We start from the raw sequence: 19,671 nt of genomic DNA, 5'->3' as shown, positions 1-19,671 counted from the left end.
CATAAAAATGACTGTTAAAATTTTTAGCGTTCGAAAGACAAAGTTGGCGCGAACAGCTGATGTACGGGTGGCGTACTGAAGAATACACGGGTGCAGCTAAGGCTATAGTGTAATTTTCAGTACACAGAAAAAGCGAACGAAAAAAGTGAAAAAAAAAAGTCAAGCACTTAATGCTTGATTGCAGCTTGTAATTGTTTTAGCATTACATATCCAACATGTCGTTAGCCAAACAGTTGAGTGGGCTTAGTCTTGGTAGAAGCCAGCTCCAAGTGAGTTTGAACAATAACATCAACCAGGTTCGTTTTGCTACTAAAAGAGCTGCTGGTTCTAAAACCAATAAAAATGATTCAGCAGGTCGTAGATTAGGACCTAAAGCATACGAAGGACATTTTGTTAAAACTGGTCAGATCATTATGAGACAGAGAGGTACTAAGATACATCCTGGAGAAAACGTTGATATTGGTAAAGATCATACTATTTTCGCTAAAGAACCCGGGTTTGTTAGATTTTACTATGATCCATTCCATCCTTTGAGAAAGTTTGTTGGGGTTGCATTAAAGAAGGAACTTAGTCTTCCAACTCCTCATTTTGAACCAAGAATAAGAAGATTTGGCTACGAAGAAATTTTGGATCCGGCGGAAGCCAAAAGAGAAGAAGAGCATATGTCAAGAGTAGAATACCTACAACAACCAGAATTAAAAGAAACGAAAAGAAGAAGGAAGGAAAAAATTGCAGAATCACTTGCCAAATACGGATCTGCATTGAATGAGTTCAATCTCGGATTAAGTGAAGATGAATCTAAGTTAGCCCAAGAACGTTTATTGAGTATTGCTCAATTAGTACGTGTTGGCCAGTCTGTTGAAGAAGCCGGTATTCAAGCATCATACAATCACTTGTATGATTTGAAATTGTCTTTGCAAAGAAGTGACATAACTCCTGAAGAACATGATACTTCAAGACAAAAATACCTTGACTTTGTATCTTCATTTGATAAGAAAATCACTCTTGATGCTGACTTAAACGCTTGTAAATACATTTCACCAGAAGATAAAATCAAACAACAGCAAGAAATTCAATCCCAACTTAAAAACTACTTTAATAAACTCATCACTAAAGAAGACAAAGCTAAAATCACAGAACTCATTAAAACTCCTGGTGTCTTCACCAAATCTGAACAACATGACTTGTTCGACACATACTTACCTAAAGTCTTACCAGACTCCATTCCTGGAGCCACTGTTGAAATCAAGGATGCAAAAAAGGCTCCAAAAGGTGTAATTATCCGTAAAATCTTCAACGAAGAAACGAAAACCGTTGATCTCGTTGGTAAACCAAAGGAAGCCTTCCTTGCATAACCATGGATGCTACCACACCACACCCTGTATATACTTCACTAATAAATACGCTTTTACCTATATACCTCTACAATATTGTAAGGCTGTCAACGACCAAACAAAGAAAAAAAATTGAAAGCAGAAATTGAACGACGCTCGCTCAATTTTTGTTTTTTTCCTCTTGAAAAATCAATTAAATAACAACAACAGGGTAAATTCTCCAACTTCAATTACGCCCATTTCTTTAGTTAAATCAAGAAACAATGGCTGTGGAAATCAACGAGACCATTAGGGAATCTCCAGTTTACCAAAATATCCTCAAGCTTCAAGTCACCTACCAAAAATACTTGGATCAATCAGTTCCGCATACTACCCATAGGTGGGCTGGATTTGGTGCATTACTTATAATATTCTTTCTCCGTATTGTCTTTACCCAAGGATGGTATATTATATGTTATGCTTTAGGTATTTACTTGTTGAATTTGTTTTTAGCATTCTTAACTCCTAAATTTGATCCTTCATTAGAACAAGAATCAAAAAGCGAATCTCTTGAAGAAGGGGTCCAAGATGACGAACCACCTAAGGAGGCTGACGACTCCGATGAATTCAGACCTTTCATTAGAAGATTACCTGAGTTTAAATTCTGGCATAATGCTACCAGAGCTACCATGATTTCTCTTTTCTTATCATTATTCCCAATCTTTGATATTCCAGTTTTTTGGCCAATCTTATTAATGTACTTCATCATCTTATTCACCTTAACCATGAGAAGACAAATCCAACATATGATTAAGTACAGATATTTACCATTTGATTTCGGTAAGGCCAAATACAAGTCCAGAACTTAACTTTTTGCAACGACTCCTCCATCTCTTGTGAATATATGTATACTTATTTTCTTCGAACCCCCAGTCTCTAGTCTTCTCTATAAATAATCGACCATGGTCAATTGTTTTCATTGATCTTTGTTTGATCTTTGTCAATCAGTTAGTCTCTCAATCATTTATCAATTTCCGACTCAAATTCTACACTAGATATTCTGACTCAATCGAATTCATTTCATTAATACACTCCATTCACATCTACCGGTACCGTCACCATACCGTATCACCAGTAATTGTCATTAACAAGGCTATGAGCTTTTAAAACCCCAACCGGTAGTTGTTTTCACGTGAGCATGTAGACTAGTACCGGTATACTTCCGGTGACTCGCCGGTGGGTGCTCGAGAAATAATTGAGCAAAGTTAGCCCCTAAAAAAACAAAAAAAAAAAAAAAAAAAAAAGACACAGTCGCTTTGAAAAGGCCAATTGGAATTGGTTCAACTTCTTTCAATTAGCTAGAGTTTCAAATCAATTAAAGTTCGGTGATAGATCCAAGATGAGTCGTGCTGAAGTGGATCTCCAAGTGAGTGTGAAAAAGGCTTGCAGTGTCGACGAAGTGCCTCCTAAAAGAAAGCATGTTAGAGCTTGTATCGTGTATACTTGGGATCATAAGAACTCCAGGGCCTTTTGGAATGCTGTTAAGATTCAGCCTTTGCAAAGTGATGAAGTTCAATTGTTCAAATCATTGATTATGATCCATAAAGTTCTCCAGGAAGGACATCCAAATACTTTGAAAGATGCTTATCGTAATCGTGACTTTTTATCTTCTTTAGCAAGTGTTTTCCCAACCCATGGTTCCGCTTATGGTAGATTGATAAATCAATATGATAAATTTCTTTTACAGAAATTAGACTTTCATAGAAATAATCCTAGTTTCAATGGTATGTTTGAATATGAAGAATATATTTCCTTAAGAGCGGTTAATGATCCAAATGAAGGTTACGAATCAATTTTACAATTGATGGATTTACAAGACCTGATTGATGATTTGCAAAAATTGATTTTTGCTACCATCCATCAAACTCCAAATAATTTATGTAAAGTTAGTGCATTGGTTCCTCTTATTGCTGAATCGTATGGTATTTATAAATTTTGTACTTCAATGTTGAGAGCTATGTATCAACAATTGGGTGCTGATGATGCTTTATCGGTTTTATTTGAAAGATTTGATTCCCAACATTTCATGCTTAGGGACTTCTATACTGATTGTCATGCAATTAAATTCTTAACTAGTTTAATTACCATTCCTCGTTTACCTAATAATCCTCCTAATTTACAAGTAAATGAAGATGGTAGTAGTGCTCCTGCTTCCAGACCAAGATCTGCCACTACTGATAGTACTCCTCAGTTGTCCTCTCAACCAACCGCAGCTTTCGAAGCTCCTCCTGAAGCTCCTCCAGTAGATCTGGTATTTCTTCAACAAACTGGTATTTTTGATCAACAGCAACAGGAACAACAAAGAATTCAACAAGAATTGGAGTTACAACGTCAACAACAACTTCAAGAACAAGCTCAAAAACAGAGATTATTCGAAGAACAGCAACGTCAACAAGAACAAAGATTTTTACAAGAACAACAACTTTTGCTGCAACAACAAACTCAAGCTCAACAATCACGTGTTTCAGAGTTAGAGCACGATTTGCTCATGTTCAAAAATCAATATGATAATGACCAATCGCTACTCCAACAATATGATTCCCGTGTTAAAAGCTTGGAAACTGAATTATCCAGCTTTAACAATACCGCTTCTCAACAAATTGCTTCCAAAGATGAACAAATTAGAAACTTGGAAGAACAAATTAGCAATTGGGCTAAGAAGTACGAGTCTCTTGCCAAATTATACTCTCAACTTCGTCAAGAACATTTGAATTTATTATCTAAATTTAAAAAGATCCAACAAAAAATTAATAGTGCCCAAGAATCAATAATGAAGAAAGAAAAATTCGAAAAAGACTTGAAAGCTAAAAATATTGAATTGGCTGACTTGATTCGTGAACGTGATAGAGCAAGATTGGACTTGGATAGAGTCAAAGCTTCAAAAGATCAAGAAATTGAAAAACTTCAAACTGAATTGAGAGAGTTGAATAATCAAGTGAATGAATCAGGTAAATTACAATCGATGAACTTGTCATCCATTATCTCTAAACATCAAAATGAAATTGACAATTTAAATACTCAATTGGCAGAAAGAGATTTGAAATTAACCAATCTTGGGGGTAACGATTTACAAGAAAAATTAAAAGAAAAAGAAATTGATTTAGAAATTGCACAAGAATCCCTTGATAGTGCCCTCAGAGAATTGGCAAACTCTAAAAATGATCAAGATGAAATAGTTAATGCTGAAATTGATCATATCTTACTTCAAAATATTGATAAATTGAGAAAATTGATTGATGTCATTTTAGCTAACAATATCAAAAGAATTCAAGATACCAAATATGAATTGGAATCCCCAATGCAAGCTGGTAACTTGAATGCCTCTCCTGAATATTTGTTATCCATTGTCGAACTTTGCTCAGATACTGCCACTGATTTCTCTACAACATTTAATAATTTCATTGCCGATGGTAAAGCTTCCTACGAAGCTGAAGATTCTGGATACTCTGAAATTATTTTGACTAGTTCAGAATTAACCACATCAGTCAATGATCTTATGTTGAACGCTAAAGGCATCGGAAGAAATATTCCTAGAGATGATGAAGAGATTGTTTTGTTGCTCGTATCAAAAGTTTTAGCTAGTACCGAATCATTTTTCCAAGGACTCAATTCTCAATCCTTGAACCTCCTTGAAGATGATGAGGATAAATTGGATAAAGTCATTGATAGCAATTTACAACTTCAGCACGATTTACAAGAGTTAGGTAAACATATTGATACTTTGCGTTCTACCCATGGTATTAATTTCTCTCTGGGAAATTTGGAAGATATTGTTCAAAATGAAATGGATCAAACCGCTAAAGCAGTTAATTCTGCTTCTAAATTCTTACATGATCTTTTGTTGAATGCAAACATCAGTGGTGGTAAACTTGAAGTTCATGAGGCTTTGGTTGCTGCTGCTGTTGCTGTCACAGATGCTGTTGCTTTGTTGATTGTAGCTGCTACAGAATCTCAAAGAGAAATTGTGAGTAAAGGTAGAGGTGATCAAACTCGTACAGAATTTTACAAAAAAAACAATAGATGGACTGAAGGTTTGATTAGTGCTTCAAAAGCAGTTGCTGGAGCAACAAATATCTTAATCCAAACTGCTGATGGTGTTTTAAAGGAGAGCAACTCCCATGAACAATTGATTGTTGCATCCAATGAAGTTGCTGCCTCTACTGCTCAATTAGTTGCTGCTTCAAGAGTGAAGGCAAATTTTGTTTCTAAAACCCAAGATAACTTAGAAACTGCTTCGAGCAAAGTTTCTTCTGCTTGTAAAGGCTTGGTAAACAAAGTACAAGAACTACTTTCAACTGAGGAAAGTGGTAACGATATAGATTTGAGTAAGCTCACTCCATATGAAGGTAAAACCGTTGAAATGGAACAACAAGTCCAAATTTTAAAATTAGAAAACTCATTGAACTCTGCCAGAAAAAGATTGGCTGAAATCAGAAAGCACGGTTATAGAGATGATAATAGTGATGATGAAGAGTAAGTGTCTCATGAAGTCAATGTTCATCCAAATTGTATTTTTTCTTTATTTTTTGCGCTTTCAAACCCTGTTTTTTATGAATACTGTTATTTTTACCTTGTCTTTTTTTTTTTCACTTAAAATACTTATACAATAGATATAATAACATTTATTTAAGAACCCTTAGGTTTATGTAACATACCCCTTAGCAAATACTCTGTAGTATGACTTATGCGACGCGCCCAAGCTCAGGTTGGTTTTGAATGCGAACTAGTACGTACAATTGCAGTATTCCTTAATGAACAGTTTGTCAAGCAGAAGGGTCCTTAAACAAATTCTACTTCAATACTATTGTGGATTTCAATGGCTTATTCATTTTCCAACAAGCAAGAATGGTAAACTTTAGGAAAAAATAAGCTAGGTTCTTTCTTATAAATATCGATTAAAGTCAAATTTTTCCAATATCTACCAAAAATTTAAGAAATAAATTAAACTACTGCAAGTCAAAAGAAAGCACTTGTAATTAACAAAAAGAATCATTATCTACAACTGGTATTCTAAAACTCAACCACGAATACTTGTTAAACTAGTAAGTGTCTTTTTGTATTAGGCTGACATCATGTCAATGGCTGCAAAAAAAAAAAACACCAAGGGTAAACCTAAATGTCGAGAATATAAAATTTTCCGAGTAGGATTTAAATACCCTGAAATACATACACAATAAATAAACTTAATTACAAATAAGCACAGATTCTTTTAGAAAATTGATTAGAATAGCCTTAAAAACTCCAACTGTTCGTTCATGGCACCAAAATCGAGAGGAGTAGTAGACTCTTCTGATTAGCAGAAACCCACTGAAATGCTACTCGTACTTTATATTTCGAATCCACACTAATCAAATTTAGAGCTAGAAACAAAAAGAATCAATAAAGGACTGAAATAAAGTTTTATTGAAAACTCAAAAGTTTAAGTAGCTTATATGTAAGAATGTTTGAGCTAGTCTCCATTCATCGAATATAGTAAGTGAGTAAGTAAATTGTAAGTATTTTATTACCTATCTTATCTCAGATGCTCAAAGCCTGAATTGATAAACTTCCACTTAATTTGTCTTTCAACCTAAATGTAATTTCTCTATGAAAGTGAGATTTAAGAACATTAAGCCCTCATTATGGGTAAACAAAAAGTCGAGCAAGTTGCTAGTACCCGAAACCGATATAAGAGCGTGAACAATTGTTCCCATTATTTTAATTGTTTCACCAAGAATGAGCTTGAGACATAAACAAAAAACCTCATTAGGCTGCTTAATATGTTACTAACTCAAAGCTTTTAAATTTCTTAACTTTCCGGTATAGTCTTCAGTCACCTAAAAAATTTTTAATTGATCGCCACTCGGTTATCAAATGATGCTTTTTCTCTTGACATGTAATAAGTATATTACGGAAAGGTATACGCAAGCTACAAACACATGAAAACTATCCAAACATCCGGCAAAAAAAAAATATGAGTCGAGCATCAAGAAAATAATAAATCAGAATAGACTTCCAATATGAAAAAAGCTAGCTTGCCATGACAAAAATTTAGCAGCATGAAGCAAACCTTATCAATATCAAAATCGGAATCAAAGGTGTGCGACGAAATATTCGACCATGAGATCAAATTATTGTAACCTTCGTCGAAAACAAGCTCACATGCCAGGAATCATATTGCACACAGGGGCGCATCCTGTAAGCTCTAAAATTAATTAAATACGCTTGTAGCTAAATGTTCCAAACTCCCAGGGCATACAACTCAAAGTGCAGTGATGAGTGATTTTCGCTTGAAACAACATTAATTAGTCAATTAGTCATCCAATACAATTAAATAAGTAGGTTGATCGGAGAGAAGCTCTGAATACTAGATGAACAAATATTAAACTTGTAACTTTCATTGTTTATATTGAGCAAAGCATTGAAAAACTGCCTAAATAATTAATAAAGTGTTAACCGCCTGAAAATGTAGAAGTTCAATGAAGCTTTATGGAAGTTCGATGGAGGGCCTGAATTTTAAAAAGAATTTTACATTATACTGACAATTAGAGTCGGCTTTTACAGAAACAGTACTATCAATTAAAAGATGTAATCTCTTATCGCCACAACAATTGAGAAGAACCAACTCAAAGAGAATACTTCTACGTCACAGGTGAATCGACTAATCATCGAACAAATCAAGCCTTTAGCGCTACTGCAAAAGATTTCACTACAAAAAACCTTGAAAGGCTCCATATTAGACCTGGCGATTTTTGTATACTACTGGATTACCTTATCCTGATGATCCTCTTGGACTTCCAACCATACCTTCAGAATTGTACAGAATATGCAAATATTGCTTCCCTGTTGCCATGATATTCCAAATAATAGTTTACAACACGATTCATACGAGGAGATCCTTCCAGCACAGGGAATAAGGTGTTACCACTTCTTCAACCGTAGCAATTACAATCAAGCCACATTGAATCTCGCCAGTAGTAAAGTAAGTTTGTAATTAGCTAGGCTACAACAGCTTGCTACACTATTCCTTTGGGCAGTTATTTTCACCTGAATCCTTTTATCGTATTGCCAAGTCCCATATTTACAAAGAGCTTTATTTCCAGTACTTACTTTCTCATTAATTTCAAAAATTATTTATTCTTGAATCAAACTTCGAAGACTGTAAACCACCCAAACACGTCTAAGAGCAGGATCAAGTTGAGTAGCACATTAGTTTTGCAGTAGTAAGCTTTATGCAGCCACAGTTTTCGGTTGATTCCTTTGTCTGTGGGGTAAGCCAAGAACCTTCAGTGTAAACTCGTATAACATTCGAAAGAATCGGAGTAAAGTTGGGAAAAACCATGACTGATTGTGCACCAAGTTATTTTCAATGTAAGATTAACCAAATGTGTATTATGAAAAAGAAAGAATTGGCTAGCTTATTTCGCATATTACTTTTAAATAAACCTTTTCTTAATTATGATGATAAGAATGAGGTTCATTGACTGAAAGACCAACATTTTCAAAGATCGCACCATATAGTTACCATATAGTGACCGCTGTATCGACTATTGCTGATTCTTGTTAAGGTTCTCGAAAAGAATTTTCCAGTATTAATACTATAAGGAATTTGTACATACTGTTATATTCATTTTCTTCAGATGCAAGCATATTCATCGTTCTGAATATATGCCATATGTTTCCGCTGTAAGAGACGAGTAGCAGTACTCAGAACAAGATGATATAAGCTCACCTAGATTTGTATCTGCCACCCATGTATGACAACTCTTGATTTGCTCTTTTGAGTTTTCGGGGTTACGTTCTGTTTCTTTCGAAGAAAGACGTAGTGTAGTTTCCTTCCTTACTTATTCTGTTAGAAAGAGAAGTTTATGACCTACTTATGATTGGAAGTAAGCCGAAGTAAGTTCATCACAAGAATATATTCAATAGAATATATTCAATTTGTTTATTATTTCTTTTGATTGTTTTAGCTTCATTTCTATATTTTGGTCTCGAGAGATTGAAACTTCAGGGATTTTTCAAAGCTACTAAAGCTTATGTGGTTCAGTTTCTATTTACGTAATTCTCTCGTCTATTTCATAAATATGCAAAGATTATTTTGGATTCTACTTAGTGTAGCGAGACTTCGGAAGCTTCAGATGCTGCGGAAGATTTTTGCTATTTTGAATTCATTTCTATATATCTAAGGAACTCATGAAGAATTGGGACTTTCTCGCATATTAAGTGAACAATCTTAGAGATTCCCTTATATCAACCAGGCCTACACGAATTGCAATGAAGAGACGAGAGGCTCTTTCATTACATTGACTCGTTGAGGTACTATACTGATTTCCATACAGCTCTTTTAATTTGAGATTGTCTTAAGGAATTTTATAAATGTAATTGTCAATTTTTTCTTTTTATTTACGGGGACATATTTCAATTTTTTATAGAGTGCTAATGGAAGATGTGTTAGAATTCAGCTACAATTTTTAACAATCACAATATTTATTTTATATGCTTCGATGACAAATCAGGCGCCCAATATTCGAAATAAATATTTGGCATAAACTTTCAATCTTTTTGTTCTACTAATGAGAGTACATATTCTATCGGTTGATTTAAATTATGAGAAGAATAGATTTAGGTTTTTATAAACTTGGGCAAGTAAGAAACCCAGGTATATAATATTTAGTGTACATATCCTAATCATTACCAAACAATTTAGAAAGCGGAAAGGAGTAATTAATTTTATACAAGACATATACAGAGTGTGGGATAAATACTAAAAAAGCTTTTTTTCTAGGCTTCTTTGGAGGTATTGCATCGATTTCATTTTTATTTCGTCTGAGTTTATGGAGAATTTAATATGATTAAATCTGATTATTCCAGAATTAGTTCTGTGTTGCAGCACACTATCAAGAAATCATTTTAAGCACATTTGTACCCCTTTTTTTGGTATTGGTTTTTTTACATTTATGAAGATTTCGGGTTTACGATGTTCTATTCTATTGCTCTTCTGAAAACGATTAAAGATGGGTTGCTATTTTCAATATTTCTTTTAATTGCCTTGACTCAACTTAATTAATAGAGTACGAGTCTTGTACCCGTAAGTGTCAATTGCTTATAGAATCAATTAAAGATAGTAGGACAGTAGGTTATGTTATCATGTCCTCGACGAATCCTGAACAACTTATTTTTCAATAATTAGAAGAATTATTCAGAATAAGTTTACATACATTTAGACAACAATTAAATTTCAAAAATATACTCAAATATATATAGTAATGATTGTAATGTAAGGAAAAGGTACAAATAATTTTGTAGTAAATACAGACAGCTAAGTATAAATTGGCTGTTGAACTACTTAGCAGAAAGCAAATTAAAGTTAAATCAAAGTGGAGTGATGGCAGCCAAAGCAAGCTTGAAGAAAAAAGCTGCCTCTGAAATGATTTTCTTTAACTGAGTGATCAGAGAAAAGAGAATAATCATTAATATAAAATCCTCATGGTAATTGTTTATGGATGTTATGATACTGAGTCTTTACGGCTTGGGCGTTAACAAAGTTTATTATGCCATCTGCAAAAAAAATTTGAAATTTCGGCATTTGTTATTCAGATAAGAAGAATAATACAAATATAGAAGATGAATATTCAGTCATATGTCCTGATACTAATTCAGATTCAGCTTCAACATTATCAAAAGGAGGTCTAGCACATTTAGCAACACATCCTATAAATCATATTATTGATAATGGTAATAAAGGTATACATATTGATTCTTGTAATTCAACATATCTTGATAAATTCATAGATCCAGCTAATAATATATATAATAATACTATTGTTGTTAATACTAATTCATAACTAATTAATTGAGCAGTAGGACGTATAGATCCTAATAATGAATATTTACTATTTGCTGATCAACCAGCTAATAATGCACCAAATACACCTATACCACTTATAGCTAATGTTAATATAAAACCATAATTATGATCAGTTATAGTTATTCCTGGACCAAAAGTATCAACTTCGATGGAACAAGCGATTAGAGCAATATCTGCATGAGTAGATCCGTCTCCACTTGCAGATCTTTTTCAATCAATACTTTTTTCATATATTGAAATCCATTCAAAGGTGTTTTCAGCTTGTGAATTTCAGAAAGATCAGAATTTCCAAGACAAGTAAGAAATTATCTAATGAAAGTTTCTAATGCTTCAAGTTAAACGTTTCTAGTCACCATAAAGGTAATTGTTCTAGTTAAACCCAGTCAAGGTTGTTTACCCAGTTTATTCATAAACTCAATCATTAAAATGGTTTCTAGTATACCAGTGCCAAATTAGAATACTGGTAGCGATTTTTAATAATTCTTTACCTTGAATCGATCTTGGTTATTTTTACCTTTGAAAATATTTACAGATTTGGTTTCATTTAATCCATTTAATCCCGTTTCAAATAAAGCCAAATGAGCTCTTGGTGGTGGATATTGAGCGTACTCCAAATCATACATGATGATATTATCCCGTTGATCAAATTTGACTTCAGTCTTATCAGTAGCTACTTATGGTTTGGTGGGTATTTTACTAAAATATGAACTTAAATTCAAGGGCTTTAACACTATTGACCAGCATAATTTTTCCATTGGCTCAACGGCCTTTTTTAATATGATTCTTTCTATGTTCACAATAATGAACATGTAATCAGATAGCACTCTAAACGAAAATCTATATCTATCGGTCAAGGGTCAAAAAAAAAGGCTTGCAAAGAAATGCTTGAGAATGATGGCTGCAAAATACTCAGTTGGTGAAGTAAAATGGTGGATCCAAAAAGCCGCAAAATACTTCACTATTCTGAATGAGGATTCAGAAACTCTATTCATCAAGGTAGTTTAGAAAAAGACTTGAAGTAATTCGGCAAGTTTATTCTTAATAGGTAATTTGTTTGGTTCTCCTTATTCTGTTAATGTGCTCAAGTTTTGCAAATTTTTCTACAAGAATCTGAAAATTTTGAGAAAACCTTCAAAAATGATAATAATGGCAATGTACCTGTGACTACAATATTGGGAGAAGTGATAGGGAGAGACCAAAAGGAAGCTTCATAGATCGATTAGTGTAGCGGAATCGTTAATTAAAACGAAATCAATAGATACACCGATGGACTTGATTAGCTCAGGGCAAGCGAACGAAACTACAAAACAATTGACTTGAAGCACATGATGAAAGTTGCAGTATCCGGTAAAAAGCTCGAAAAACGAAGCTACAGAGAGTATTGTATAATTTACTTATTATATAATTAATACTTATTTGTTTTTAGACAACTTCTTGAATAAAAGACTATAATATAACCAGAGATGACAGAACTTTCACAGTTTGAAAGAAAAGACTTAAAAGGACAATAAAACAAACTAGAAATAAATAGGGTATAATAGAAATTAAGTTTAATTATCCTTCAGAGATAACCATTTAACTTGATTTTTGATAAATTCACACATTTTGGAATGGTCGACATCTTTAAAATGAACAAACTCAATCTTGTCATCACAGACAGTTTTATGGATAGCACTCCATTGTTCCAACTCGAAATTGACTTCACCTTGGCCATCTATAGCAGTAGGAGCCTTTTGGTATGTCAAGCCATTGAAAAGTTTATACTTTAATCTATCATTTTCCGGATCATAAAGATCTTCACGATTCATGAATTCTTTTGGATCAAGTTTAGGATAATTACAATGAATTGCAAAAAGAGGAACTTCATTTCTATTATGAAATGTTTCTGACAGGAGTTTCTTTAAATCCTCAATTTGATCATTCAAAGGTTTTTTATCGTTATTATAGCCAGGGGTTACAACTTTTTCTTCGAAAAGTTCAAAATCTTTCAAAGGATTCTTTTGACCCATTGATACACCTTGGAAATTACCACCAGAGTTAATATAACCAAAGGTTTGAATATAAGATTTAACATGGTAATATTTTTGTTTTGCTACAATAGCAGCTGCTGGGAAGGTATCTTTATCACCTTCACCCATTTCACCCAAGGAGAAAAACTTATAGAAAAGATTAGGACCGTAAATATTGTAGTATAAAGACAATAACAAAGTTTTACCATGAGTTGCTTTGTTAACCACCAATTGACCTGATTCAGTTGATAAGTTAGGGACTGCACCATCTAAATCATGATAAGGAACTGATTCAACTTCCTCATCATTTAAGTTAGGATCTTCGGTTAAAGGGACATTAAGAGGGAAACGATTATATCTGACTCGTTTCTTTTCATTAACTTTAACTCCAGCAATGTCATAAAAAGAAGGAGAAATGGTACGTTCCCAATAATCAGGCCAAGTGATCATACCATAATCTTGATAAAGTTTACTTTGAAAAATTTCATCCGGATTATCAATCAAAATATTATCGGAATCCAACATAAGAACATTTTGGAAAGAACAAGTGACAAGAGCCAAAGATTTAAATTGGTAATTGGCAAACTTAGATTGCCAATTTAACATAACAGAAGGACCCAAAATATCAGGAACAACTACACAAGAAGCATCCAAAGCTGGTAATGTTTTAGTACAGAAATCCAATTCTTTTTGGTAATCTTTAAAAGTAGGCATGATAATTTCTACTGGAAGCTTTGAACCGGATCTTCTAAGAGCCAATAATGAAAGATATGATAACCAAGAGAATTTGGATCCACCAATTAAAACAACCCCTGTAGTACCTTCTTTATAAGTGGCTGAACTTAGTCCTTCGGGAAGCATATCGAAAACCTTTTTATGTTTGCTTTTAATTTCGTTCAAAAGTTCATCTGAGATATAAGCTTTTGAAAGAAGATTTTCTTTTGTATTACTACCACCCTTTTGCTTTGACTTTTCAATATATTGAAAAGCTGAAGATAAATCGGATTTTGTCAAACTAACAACATTATCTTCAAATATCTTGAAAACGTTACTCCAAAACAGATTAACCGGACGAAGATGGGCATCACCGACACCTGAATTTCCAACCTGAGGTGGAATCTTCAGTTGTTGTTCCCATTCATTATCTTGAGGACTTGTGAATTTGGACATAGACAGGCTCAAGTAGCTTTGATGCTTGGATATACGACTAACAGAGTATAATATAGTCCCAATCAATAGTATCGAAAGGACTAGCCTCGAATAACTTTTCGAAAGCCTCCGTACATGAAACATCTTGATACCCCTGAAAAACTTTACTTTATAAATAACCAGTTCAAGAAAAAGTCTCTTTTTCTTTCTAATAAGAACTAACAACTCTTGATCTAACGGCCTTTCAGTTATTTATTGGATTGTGGTGAGGCAACGGCCAAAAAGCTTCTGAAAATAGACAAAGAATTTCAGTGAAAAACTAACAAAAACAAAGAAAAAAAAAAAAACATTACAAAAATACCAGAACGGAGAAGATCGTATAAAAACGAAGCTTAAAATCATAATCGCAAAAAACGAGGCCCTTTAATACATTTACCAGTTGAGACCAGATAAGAATGTCGTACAACGGAATAGGTCTACAGACAGCTAGAGGGAGCGGAACCTCGGGTCATGTTCAGAAGAATCTTGCAGGGAGTAAGGATGGAGAGGCAGTGACCGGTATGGGTCATCATCGAAGAAGAGAATTGGAAAGGGAACATGAGCAAAGAAAGCAGGAACTGAAAGCCAGAGAGTCCAATAAGAGTGTAGCCCGAGCAGAAATCGAGGAACACAACCGTAAGAGGGAGATAGATATTAAATGTATGGAGCTTAGAGACTCGCTTGAAGATGAGAGCGAGGATGAGGACATAATTGAAACAAAAGTTAAGGAGCTACGAGAATCCCTTTTAGCAAGTTATACGCATGATGATTGAACAATTTACTTATTTATATAGATGTATAAGCCCTAAAATAAACGAGGTCTTGATTAGATTTTTTGAGATCAATTGGAAGCACCCTGAGTAATCTTATCTGACATTTCGTCTTCGCTTCCCGGTGTTTGGGTCAAGCCTTCATCTGCTAAGTATTCATCGACAACGGTTTTGAGCAGGTCGACCCCCTTTTCTCCTTGAATAGGGTCAGCGGTTTCTTTAGAAGCGGCTTCTGTAGTTCTGTCTTCGTTGTTTTCTGGCACTTCATCAATTTTGGCATCATCCAGTGATTCCAATTCATCTTCATCAGGTTTTACTGATTCTTCATTGCCTGCCTTTTCTACTTTCTCATCTATTCCCAAATCTGTAGGCGTATCTGGTTTTACGGTGGAGTCTTCACCTTCTTCGTTATCTTCATGGGAAACGGACTCACTATTACTTTTTAAACCTGGAATCGAAGTTAAACTTTCTTTAGAATCAGAAATTGGTTCTTTGGAGATCAGAACTGGATCTTGGGAAACCAAATCTTCTCTAGTAGAGTCTGTATCTTTAAAAGTAGTTTCTTCTTCAGAAGACTTCGCTAGATCTTCTGTAGATTCAACTGTATCCACCTTTGGTTCAAATTTGAGGTCCCAAAGATCTTCCACAATCAACTTGAATCTAGGTTCAACCTCAACGTTGAGTGGCTTCTTCAATGAATTAGGTAAGCGTTTTCCTCTTGGACCTTTGGCCCTACTTGGTCTATTACTGATGGGCTTGATCTCTGAGTCAGTCGAGGTAGAAACTTCCTCATCTTTTTTGAAATCTTCTACTAAACTTTCTTCGGACTTCGTAGGGATATTCGGGTTAGTCATACCAGGTAACGCAACACCTTTACCCATCATACCTTTTAAGCTTTCTGCAAATTTCATTTTATCTGATGAAAGTTTCCCTCTAGTAACGGGAGATGGTTTGCTAACATTAGAATCTTCCTTTTCAGAGTCCAAGTCTTCCTTCTTCTCTTGATTGAACATTTGTTGAAATGCTGCAATTTTGGATGATAATTTTTTTGGTTTTGGAGGTGGAGCCTTTGGTTTAGCATCACTAAGTTGAGGACTTGCTCTACTTAAAGAATCTTCAGATGGTTTTTCTGGTCTCCCTGGGACTACTGGTGATTCACTTTTATCAACACTTTTTGATTCAACAGGGGTCAGTTCAGAAGAAGACTTTGCTTTAGGCCTTGGGCGACTAGAAATGGCAGGTGTGGTTGTATTTTCAGGTTCAGGCTCTTGAGAATTGACCTTGGATTTAGAAGGTCTTGAAGATGGCATTTGAGGAGTTTCGATTGATTCTTCGGTTGAAGATTTTTTGGGTCTTGAAGGAATTACTGGTGTATCTGGCTTAGTCAAATCTTTTGTTTCAGATGGCTTAGATGATTCGATTTTGTCAGAAATATCATCATTATCGTTTAATGTAAGTTTTTCATCAGTAGTTTGTTCATGAGTAACCTTTTCGATGGATTGCTCAATATCCGGGATTTCTTTATTGGATTGCTCGATATCTGGTCCTTCACTATTGACGTCTTTACTAGCTTCATCAATACTTTGTGATCCGTGGTCAACACTTTTTTCCAGTTGATCAATGGCTTTTGGTTCAATATTGGTGGATTCATTTGAATTATTAGAGTCTACAGTAGGTGCAACACCATCATGAACATCGGGTTGAGATTCAATGTAAGACCCACCCTCGGTATCCCTATCTTGCAGAACTGTTTCAACGTCATCATTGAAACTTGAAGTATCGGTATTGTTAGCATTATAATCGTCTTCATCAACTTCGTCTTTGAAGGTGATTTTTGTATTTGAATTACCAGGGGTTATATCACCTTCTAATTCAGAATCGCTATTAGAATCTTCTTGTTGAGAGTTCAATACCGATTCAGGTTCATCATTTGAATTATTATTTTTATCTTTAGCAGGACGATTAGGAATTGGAGGAGTTGAGCCTTGATCTGATTGATCCGAATCCTTTTTAGAGTCCAATTGGGAGGACGAAGAATCAGCAATTGGCTCTTCGGCAGAAGGCTCTGCAACGGGAGAAGATGCTATTGGCTGAGCGGAGAAAGACTCTGACTTTTTTGTTTTAGAAGGTCTCTTAGGAATCACTGGCTCATCTGGATTGGATGAGCTGGCATTTAAGTTATCTGAAGACTCAGTTTTTAGATTTGTAGGGGTTGAGTCAGTCAGTTTTTTAGGTCTTTTCGGGACAGTTGGAACGGATGGAGGCAGCAGCATTATACTTAAGAGATCAAGAAAGCAATTAGCTAGAAGAAAGAAAGAATCGAGTGGTTAAACGATAATGATTTTGTTTGTTTTTTCTAGTAAAATCGCATTTACATACTGCAAATTTGAAGCTTTATAAGATAAGGGAAATATGTAAGCCAGAATAGTACGATAAATACAATAATAAATACCGTTATCATAAGTATAATGGCAATAAATACAATTCTAATGAATAATACAATGATATATATTTATGACTAGAAAAGAATAAGACAAGTGCAAAGAAGAAATAGAGAAAAAAAAACTAAGAGTAGTTTAATCTAAAGATATCATTAAAGACATAGTAAGAGTTTCCATCAGGGATTAAATGGAAGACTTGAGAATAACGTTGGGCATTTTGTTCATCATCAATTAATAATTCACCAGTAACCATTACTAAAATGTCACCGTTTGGAGAAGCAGGTTGTCCATCCAAAGTAGAGATTCTGTGGGCAACTTTAGCAAAAGGTAAAGAGACCAATTTTTCAACGATATCTTTAGCCCCTTGTAATTGAGAAGTTTCAAAAGTCAACATGGATTGATCTCTGTACAAGTTACCCAATTGAGATCTATCAGAATCGAATTGTTGATAGTAGAAGTTACAGAATTCGGTAGCAACGGTATTGAAGTCGACTAAACGGTTAGTACACAGCGCATACAATGAAGATGAGTGATTTAACACATACCAGACATGGTTGAAGTTATGATGATGTTAAGATGAAGTTTAGATGAAGTTTTCGATTTGATTTTTTTTTTTATGATTTTTTTTTTTTTTTTTTTTTTTTTTTTGAATTTTTTTTTTTTTTTTTTTTTTTGATTTTGCCTCGAGAGAACGGTATCATATTTACGCAGCGTGCCATAGTAGAGCCGCCACCAAACACCCATGCACCCACACTAAGAAGAGTGTAATTCTGAGCACGCCACGGGACGAATACAAAGGGTATAACGAGAGTCTATATATTAAACTAATTGAGAATAGTCTTTTAATATACCTTTCATATGGGTATTTGTAACTTTACCTCTTCTAGCCTTTTTCTGTTTCTTTTCTTGTTGTTGAGGTTTCTTTTTAATTAATTGAGGATCAGCCCCGGTTGGTTTTAAACCTTGATCTAATAACGATTGGTATAAATTATCAGGATCAGGTAATTTAACGTTCGACCACATATCCACGAATTCATCATCTATAAGACCCAATTCACCACCTAAATTAGCCCAAACTAATCTAGGAGCATTTTCCTTTTTATTTCTTAAAACTAAGATTTTATTTTCCAGTTCTAAATCATTAATTGCTTGTAAGCAACCAGCCCAACCATCTCTTAATTCTTTAACCGAAGTACCTTTAAAAGTTGGTTGAGACCTTAAGAAATTAAGTAAATCATCAGCATTTCTAATATTATGTAAACTAACGTATTCCAAAGTATTTTCATTAGCATCATATTTTATCCGGTCAATTTCTTTTAGTAAAGGCAATAGAGTTTCTTCAATATTAAACGATAAATAATTTTGTAATTTATTTACCGATATTGGGAAATCATGCTGTTTAATATATTCAACTGCTAAATGAAGTTGAGTAGATAAGTGTGATCCTGACATATCACTAGACGCATTTGATTTTTGTCTTTTGAAAACTTCACTTACAGAATCATTATTGAATCTTTTTTTACTATCTTCTTTACTTGGAGAAACCGGTTTAGTTACTTTCGCAGGAGCAGTCACTGATCTTTTAGTCACCACAGAAGGCCCGCTTCTGATTTTATTTTTGAATGCTGATAATTGAGCTGACAAATCCGACATGGTTAGCTGAAGAAGAAGTAGTTGAAAGATTTAAAGCTCTGCTGATCAAAAATATCAAGCCCGTACAAAAGCTTACACCCGTACAACAGAAACACACCCTTACACCAATCAAGTGAATCTGGACAAAGACCCTGGAAGCCGACAGGCAAGGCTTAACGAGAAGCATAGCTGATTGTTGTAACCTTGCACATGGATTAAGTATAAAGTTAAGCTATTGAGTTTCTGCCAGATACTAATTAGCGTTATGAGTACATGGAATGCTTGTAGATAAGGATAGGTATGAGAAAATGTATTGTATGAGAAAATGTATTGTATGGGTAGAATTATAATAGCAATATATCGATATAATAGACACAACGGATTTAGAGATATATGACAGAGATTTAATAG

General features: G+C 34.3%; 7 protein-coding genes across 7 annotated transcripts; 2 read left to right on the top strand and 5 right to left on the bottom strand.

The window, feature by feature from the left end:
• The first annotated feature begins 209 nt into the window (after positions 1-209).
• SLA2 (Sla2p) lies at positions 210-5,943 on the top strand. The gene is made up of 3 exons (XM_020219348.1): positions 210-1,322; positions 1,583-2,153; positions 2,672-5,943. The coding sequence occupies exons 1-3, from the start codon at positions 216-218 to the stop codon at positions 5,848-5,850; spliced, it is 4,857 nt and encodes a 1,618-aa protein (XP_020075067.1). The 5' UTR covers positions 210-215; the 3' UTR covers positions 5,851-5,943.
• A 5,313-nt stretch (positions 5,944-11,256) lies between these two features.
• HYPBUDRAFT_7324 (uncharacterized protein) lies at positions 11,257-11,843 on the bottom strand (the record flags this gene model as incomplete). The annotated part of the gene is made up of 2 exons (XM_020223650.1): positions 11,257-11,393; positions 11,735-11,843. The coding sequence occupies 2 exons, from the start codon at positions 11,841-11,843 to the stop codon at positions 11,257-11,259; spliced, it is 246 nt and encodes an 81-aa protein (XP_020075066.1).
• Positions 11,844-12,770: 927 nt separating this feature from the next.
• On the bottom strand, positions 12,771-14,399 carry MNN23 (Mnn23p; the record flags this gene model as incomplete). The annotated part of the gene is made up of 1 exon (XM_020223649.1): positions 12,771-14,399. One exon carries the CDS (start codon positions 14,397-14,399, stop codon positions 12,771-12,773), a length of 1,629 nt encoding a protein of 542 aa, XP_020075065.1.
• A 320-nt stretch (positions 14,400-14,719) lies between these two features.
• HYPBUDRAFT_153557 (U2-type spliceosomal complex subunit) lies at positions 14,720-15,549 on the top strand (the record flags this gene model as incomplete). Its single annotated transcript, XM_020221609.1, has 1 exon — positions 14,720-15,549. A coding segment is annotated over exon 1 (353 nt), but the record flags the coding sequence as incomplete, so codon positions are not given.
• On the bottom strand, positions 15,259-17,460 carry HYPBUDRAFT_7321 (uncharacterized protein; the record flags this gene model as incomplete). The annotated part of the gene is made up of 1 exon (XM_020223648.1): positions 15,259-17,460. One exon carries the CDS (start codon positions 17,458-17,460, stop codon positions 15,259-15,261), a length of 2,202 nt encoding a protein of 733 aa, XP_020075063.1.
• Positions 17,461-17,705: 245 nt separating this feature from the next.
• Positions 17,706-18,244, bottom strand: NTF2 (Ran GTPase-binding protein). The gene is made up of 2 exons (XM_020219370.1): positions 18,174-18,244; positions 17,706-18,120 (listed from the first exon to the last, which is right to left on the bottom strand). Exons 1-2 carry the CDS (start codon positions 18,178-18,180, stop codon positions 17,753-17,755), a joined length of 375 nt encoding a protein of 124 aa, XP_020075062.1. The 5' UTR covers positions 18,181-18,244; the 3' UTR covers positions 17,706-17,752.
• A 59-nt stretch (positions 18,245-18,303) lies between these two features.
• Positions 18,304-19,281, bottom strand: HYPBUDRAFT_142072 (transcription factor TFIIE subunit; the record flags this gene model as incomplete). The annotated part of the gene is made up of 1 exon (XM_020219808.1): positions 18,304-19,281. One exon carries the CDS (start codon positions 19,279-19,281, stop codon positions 18,448-18,450), a length of 834 nt encoding a protein of 277 aa, XP_020075061.1. The 3' UTR covers positions 18,304-18,447.
• Positions 19,282-19,671: the final 390 nt, after the last annotated feature.

The sequence above is a fragment of the Hyphopichia burtonii genome (assembly GCF_001661395.1).
Source record: "Hyphopichia burtonii NRRL Y-1933 unplaced genomic scaffold HYPBUscaffold_6, whole genome shotgun sequence".
Lineage (NCBI taxonomy): Eukaryota > Fungi > Ascomycota > Pichiomycetes > Serinales > Debaryomycetaceae > Hyphopichia > Hyphopichia burtonii.
The sequence above is the reverse complement of the archived record's forward strand: the minus strand, read 5'-3'. Positions and strand labels throughout refer to the sequence as shown.

Coding starts and splice junctions, on each gene's coding strand:
- SLA2 (XM_020219348.1), top strand. CDS start 216: ATGTCGTTAGCCAAACAGTTGAGTGGGCTTAGTCTTGGTAGAAGCCAG. Junction 1,323..1,582: donor AAACGAAAACCGTTGATCTC/GTTGGTAAACCA, acceptor CCATTTCTTTAG/TTAAATCAAGAAACAATGGC. Junction 2,154..2,671: donor ATATTTACCATTTGATTTCG/GTAAGGCCAAAT, acceptor TCTTTCAATTAG/CTAGAGTTTCAAATCAATTA.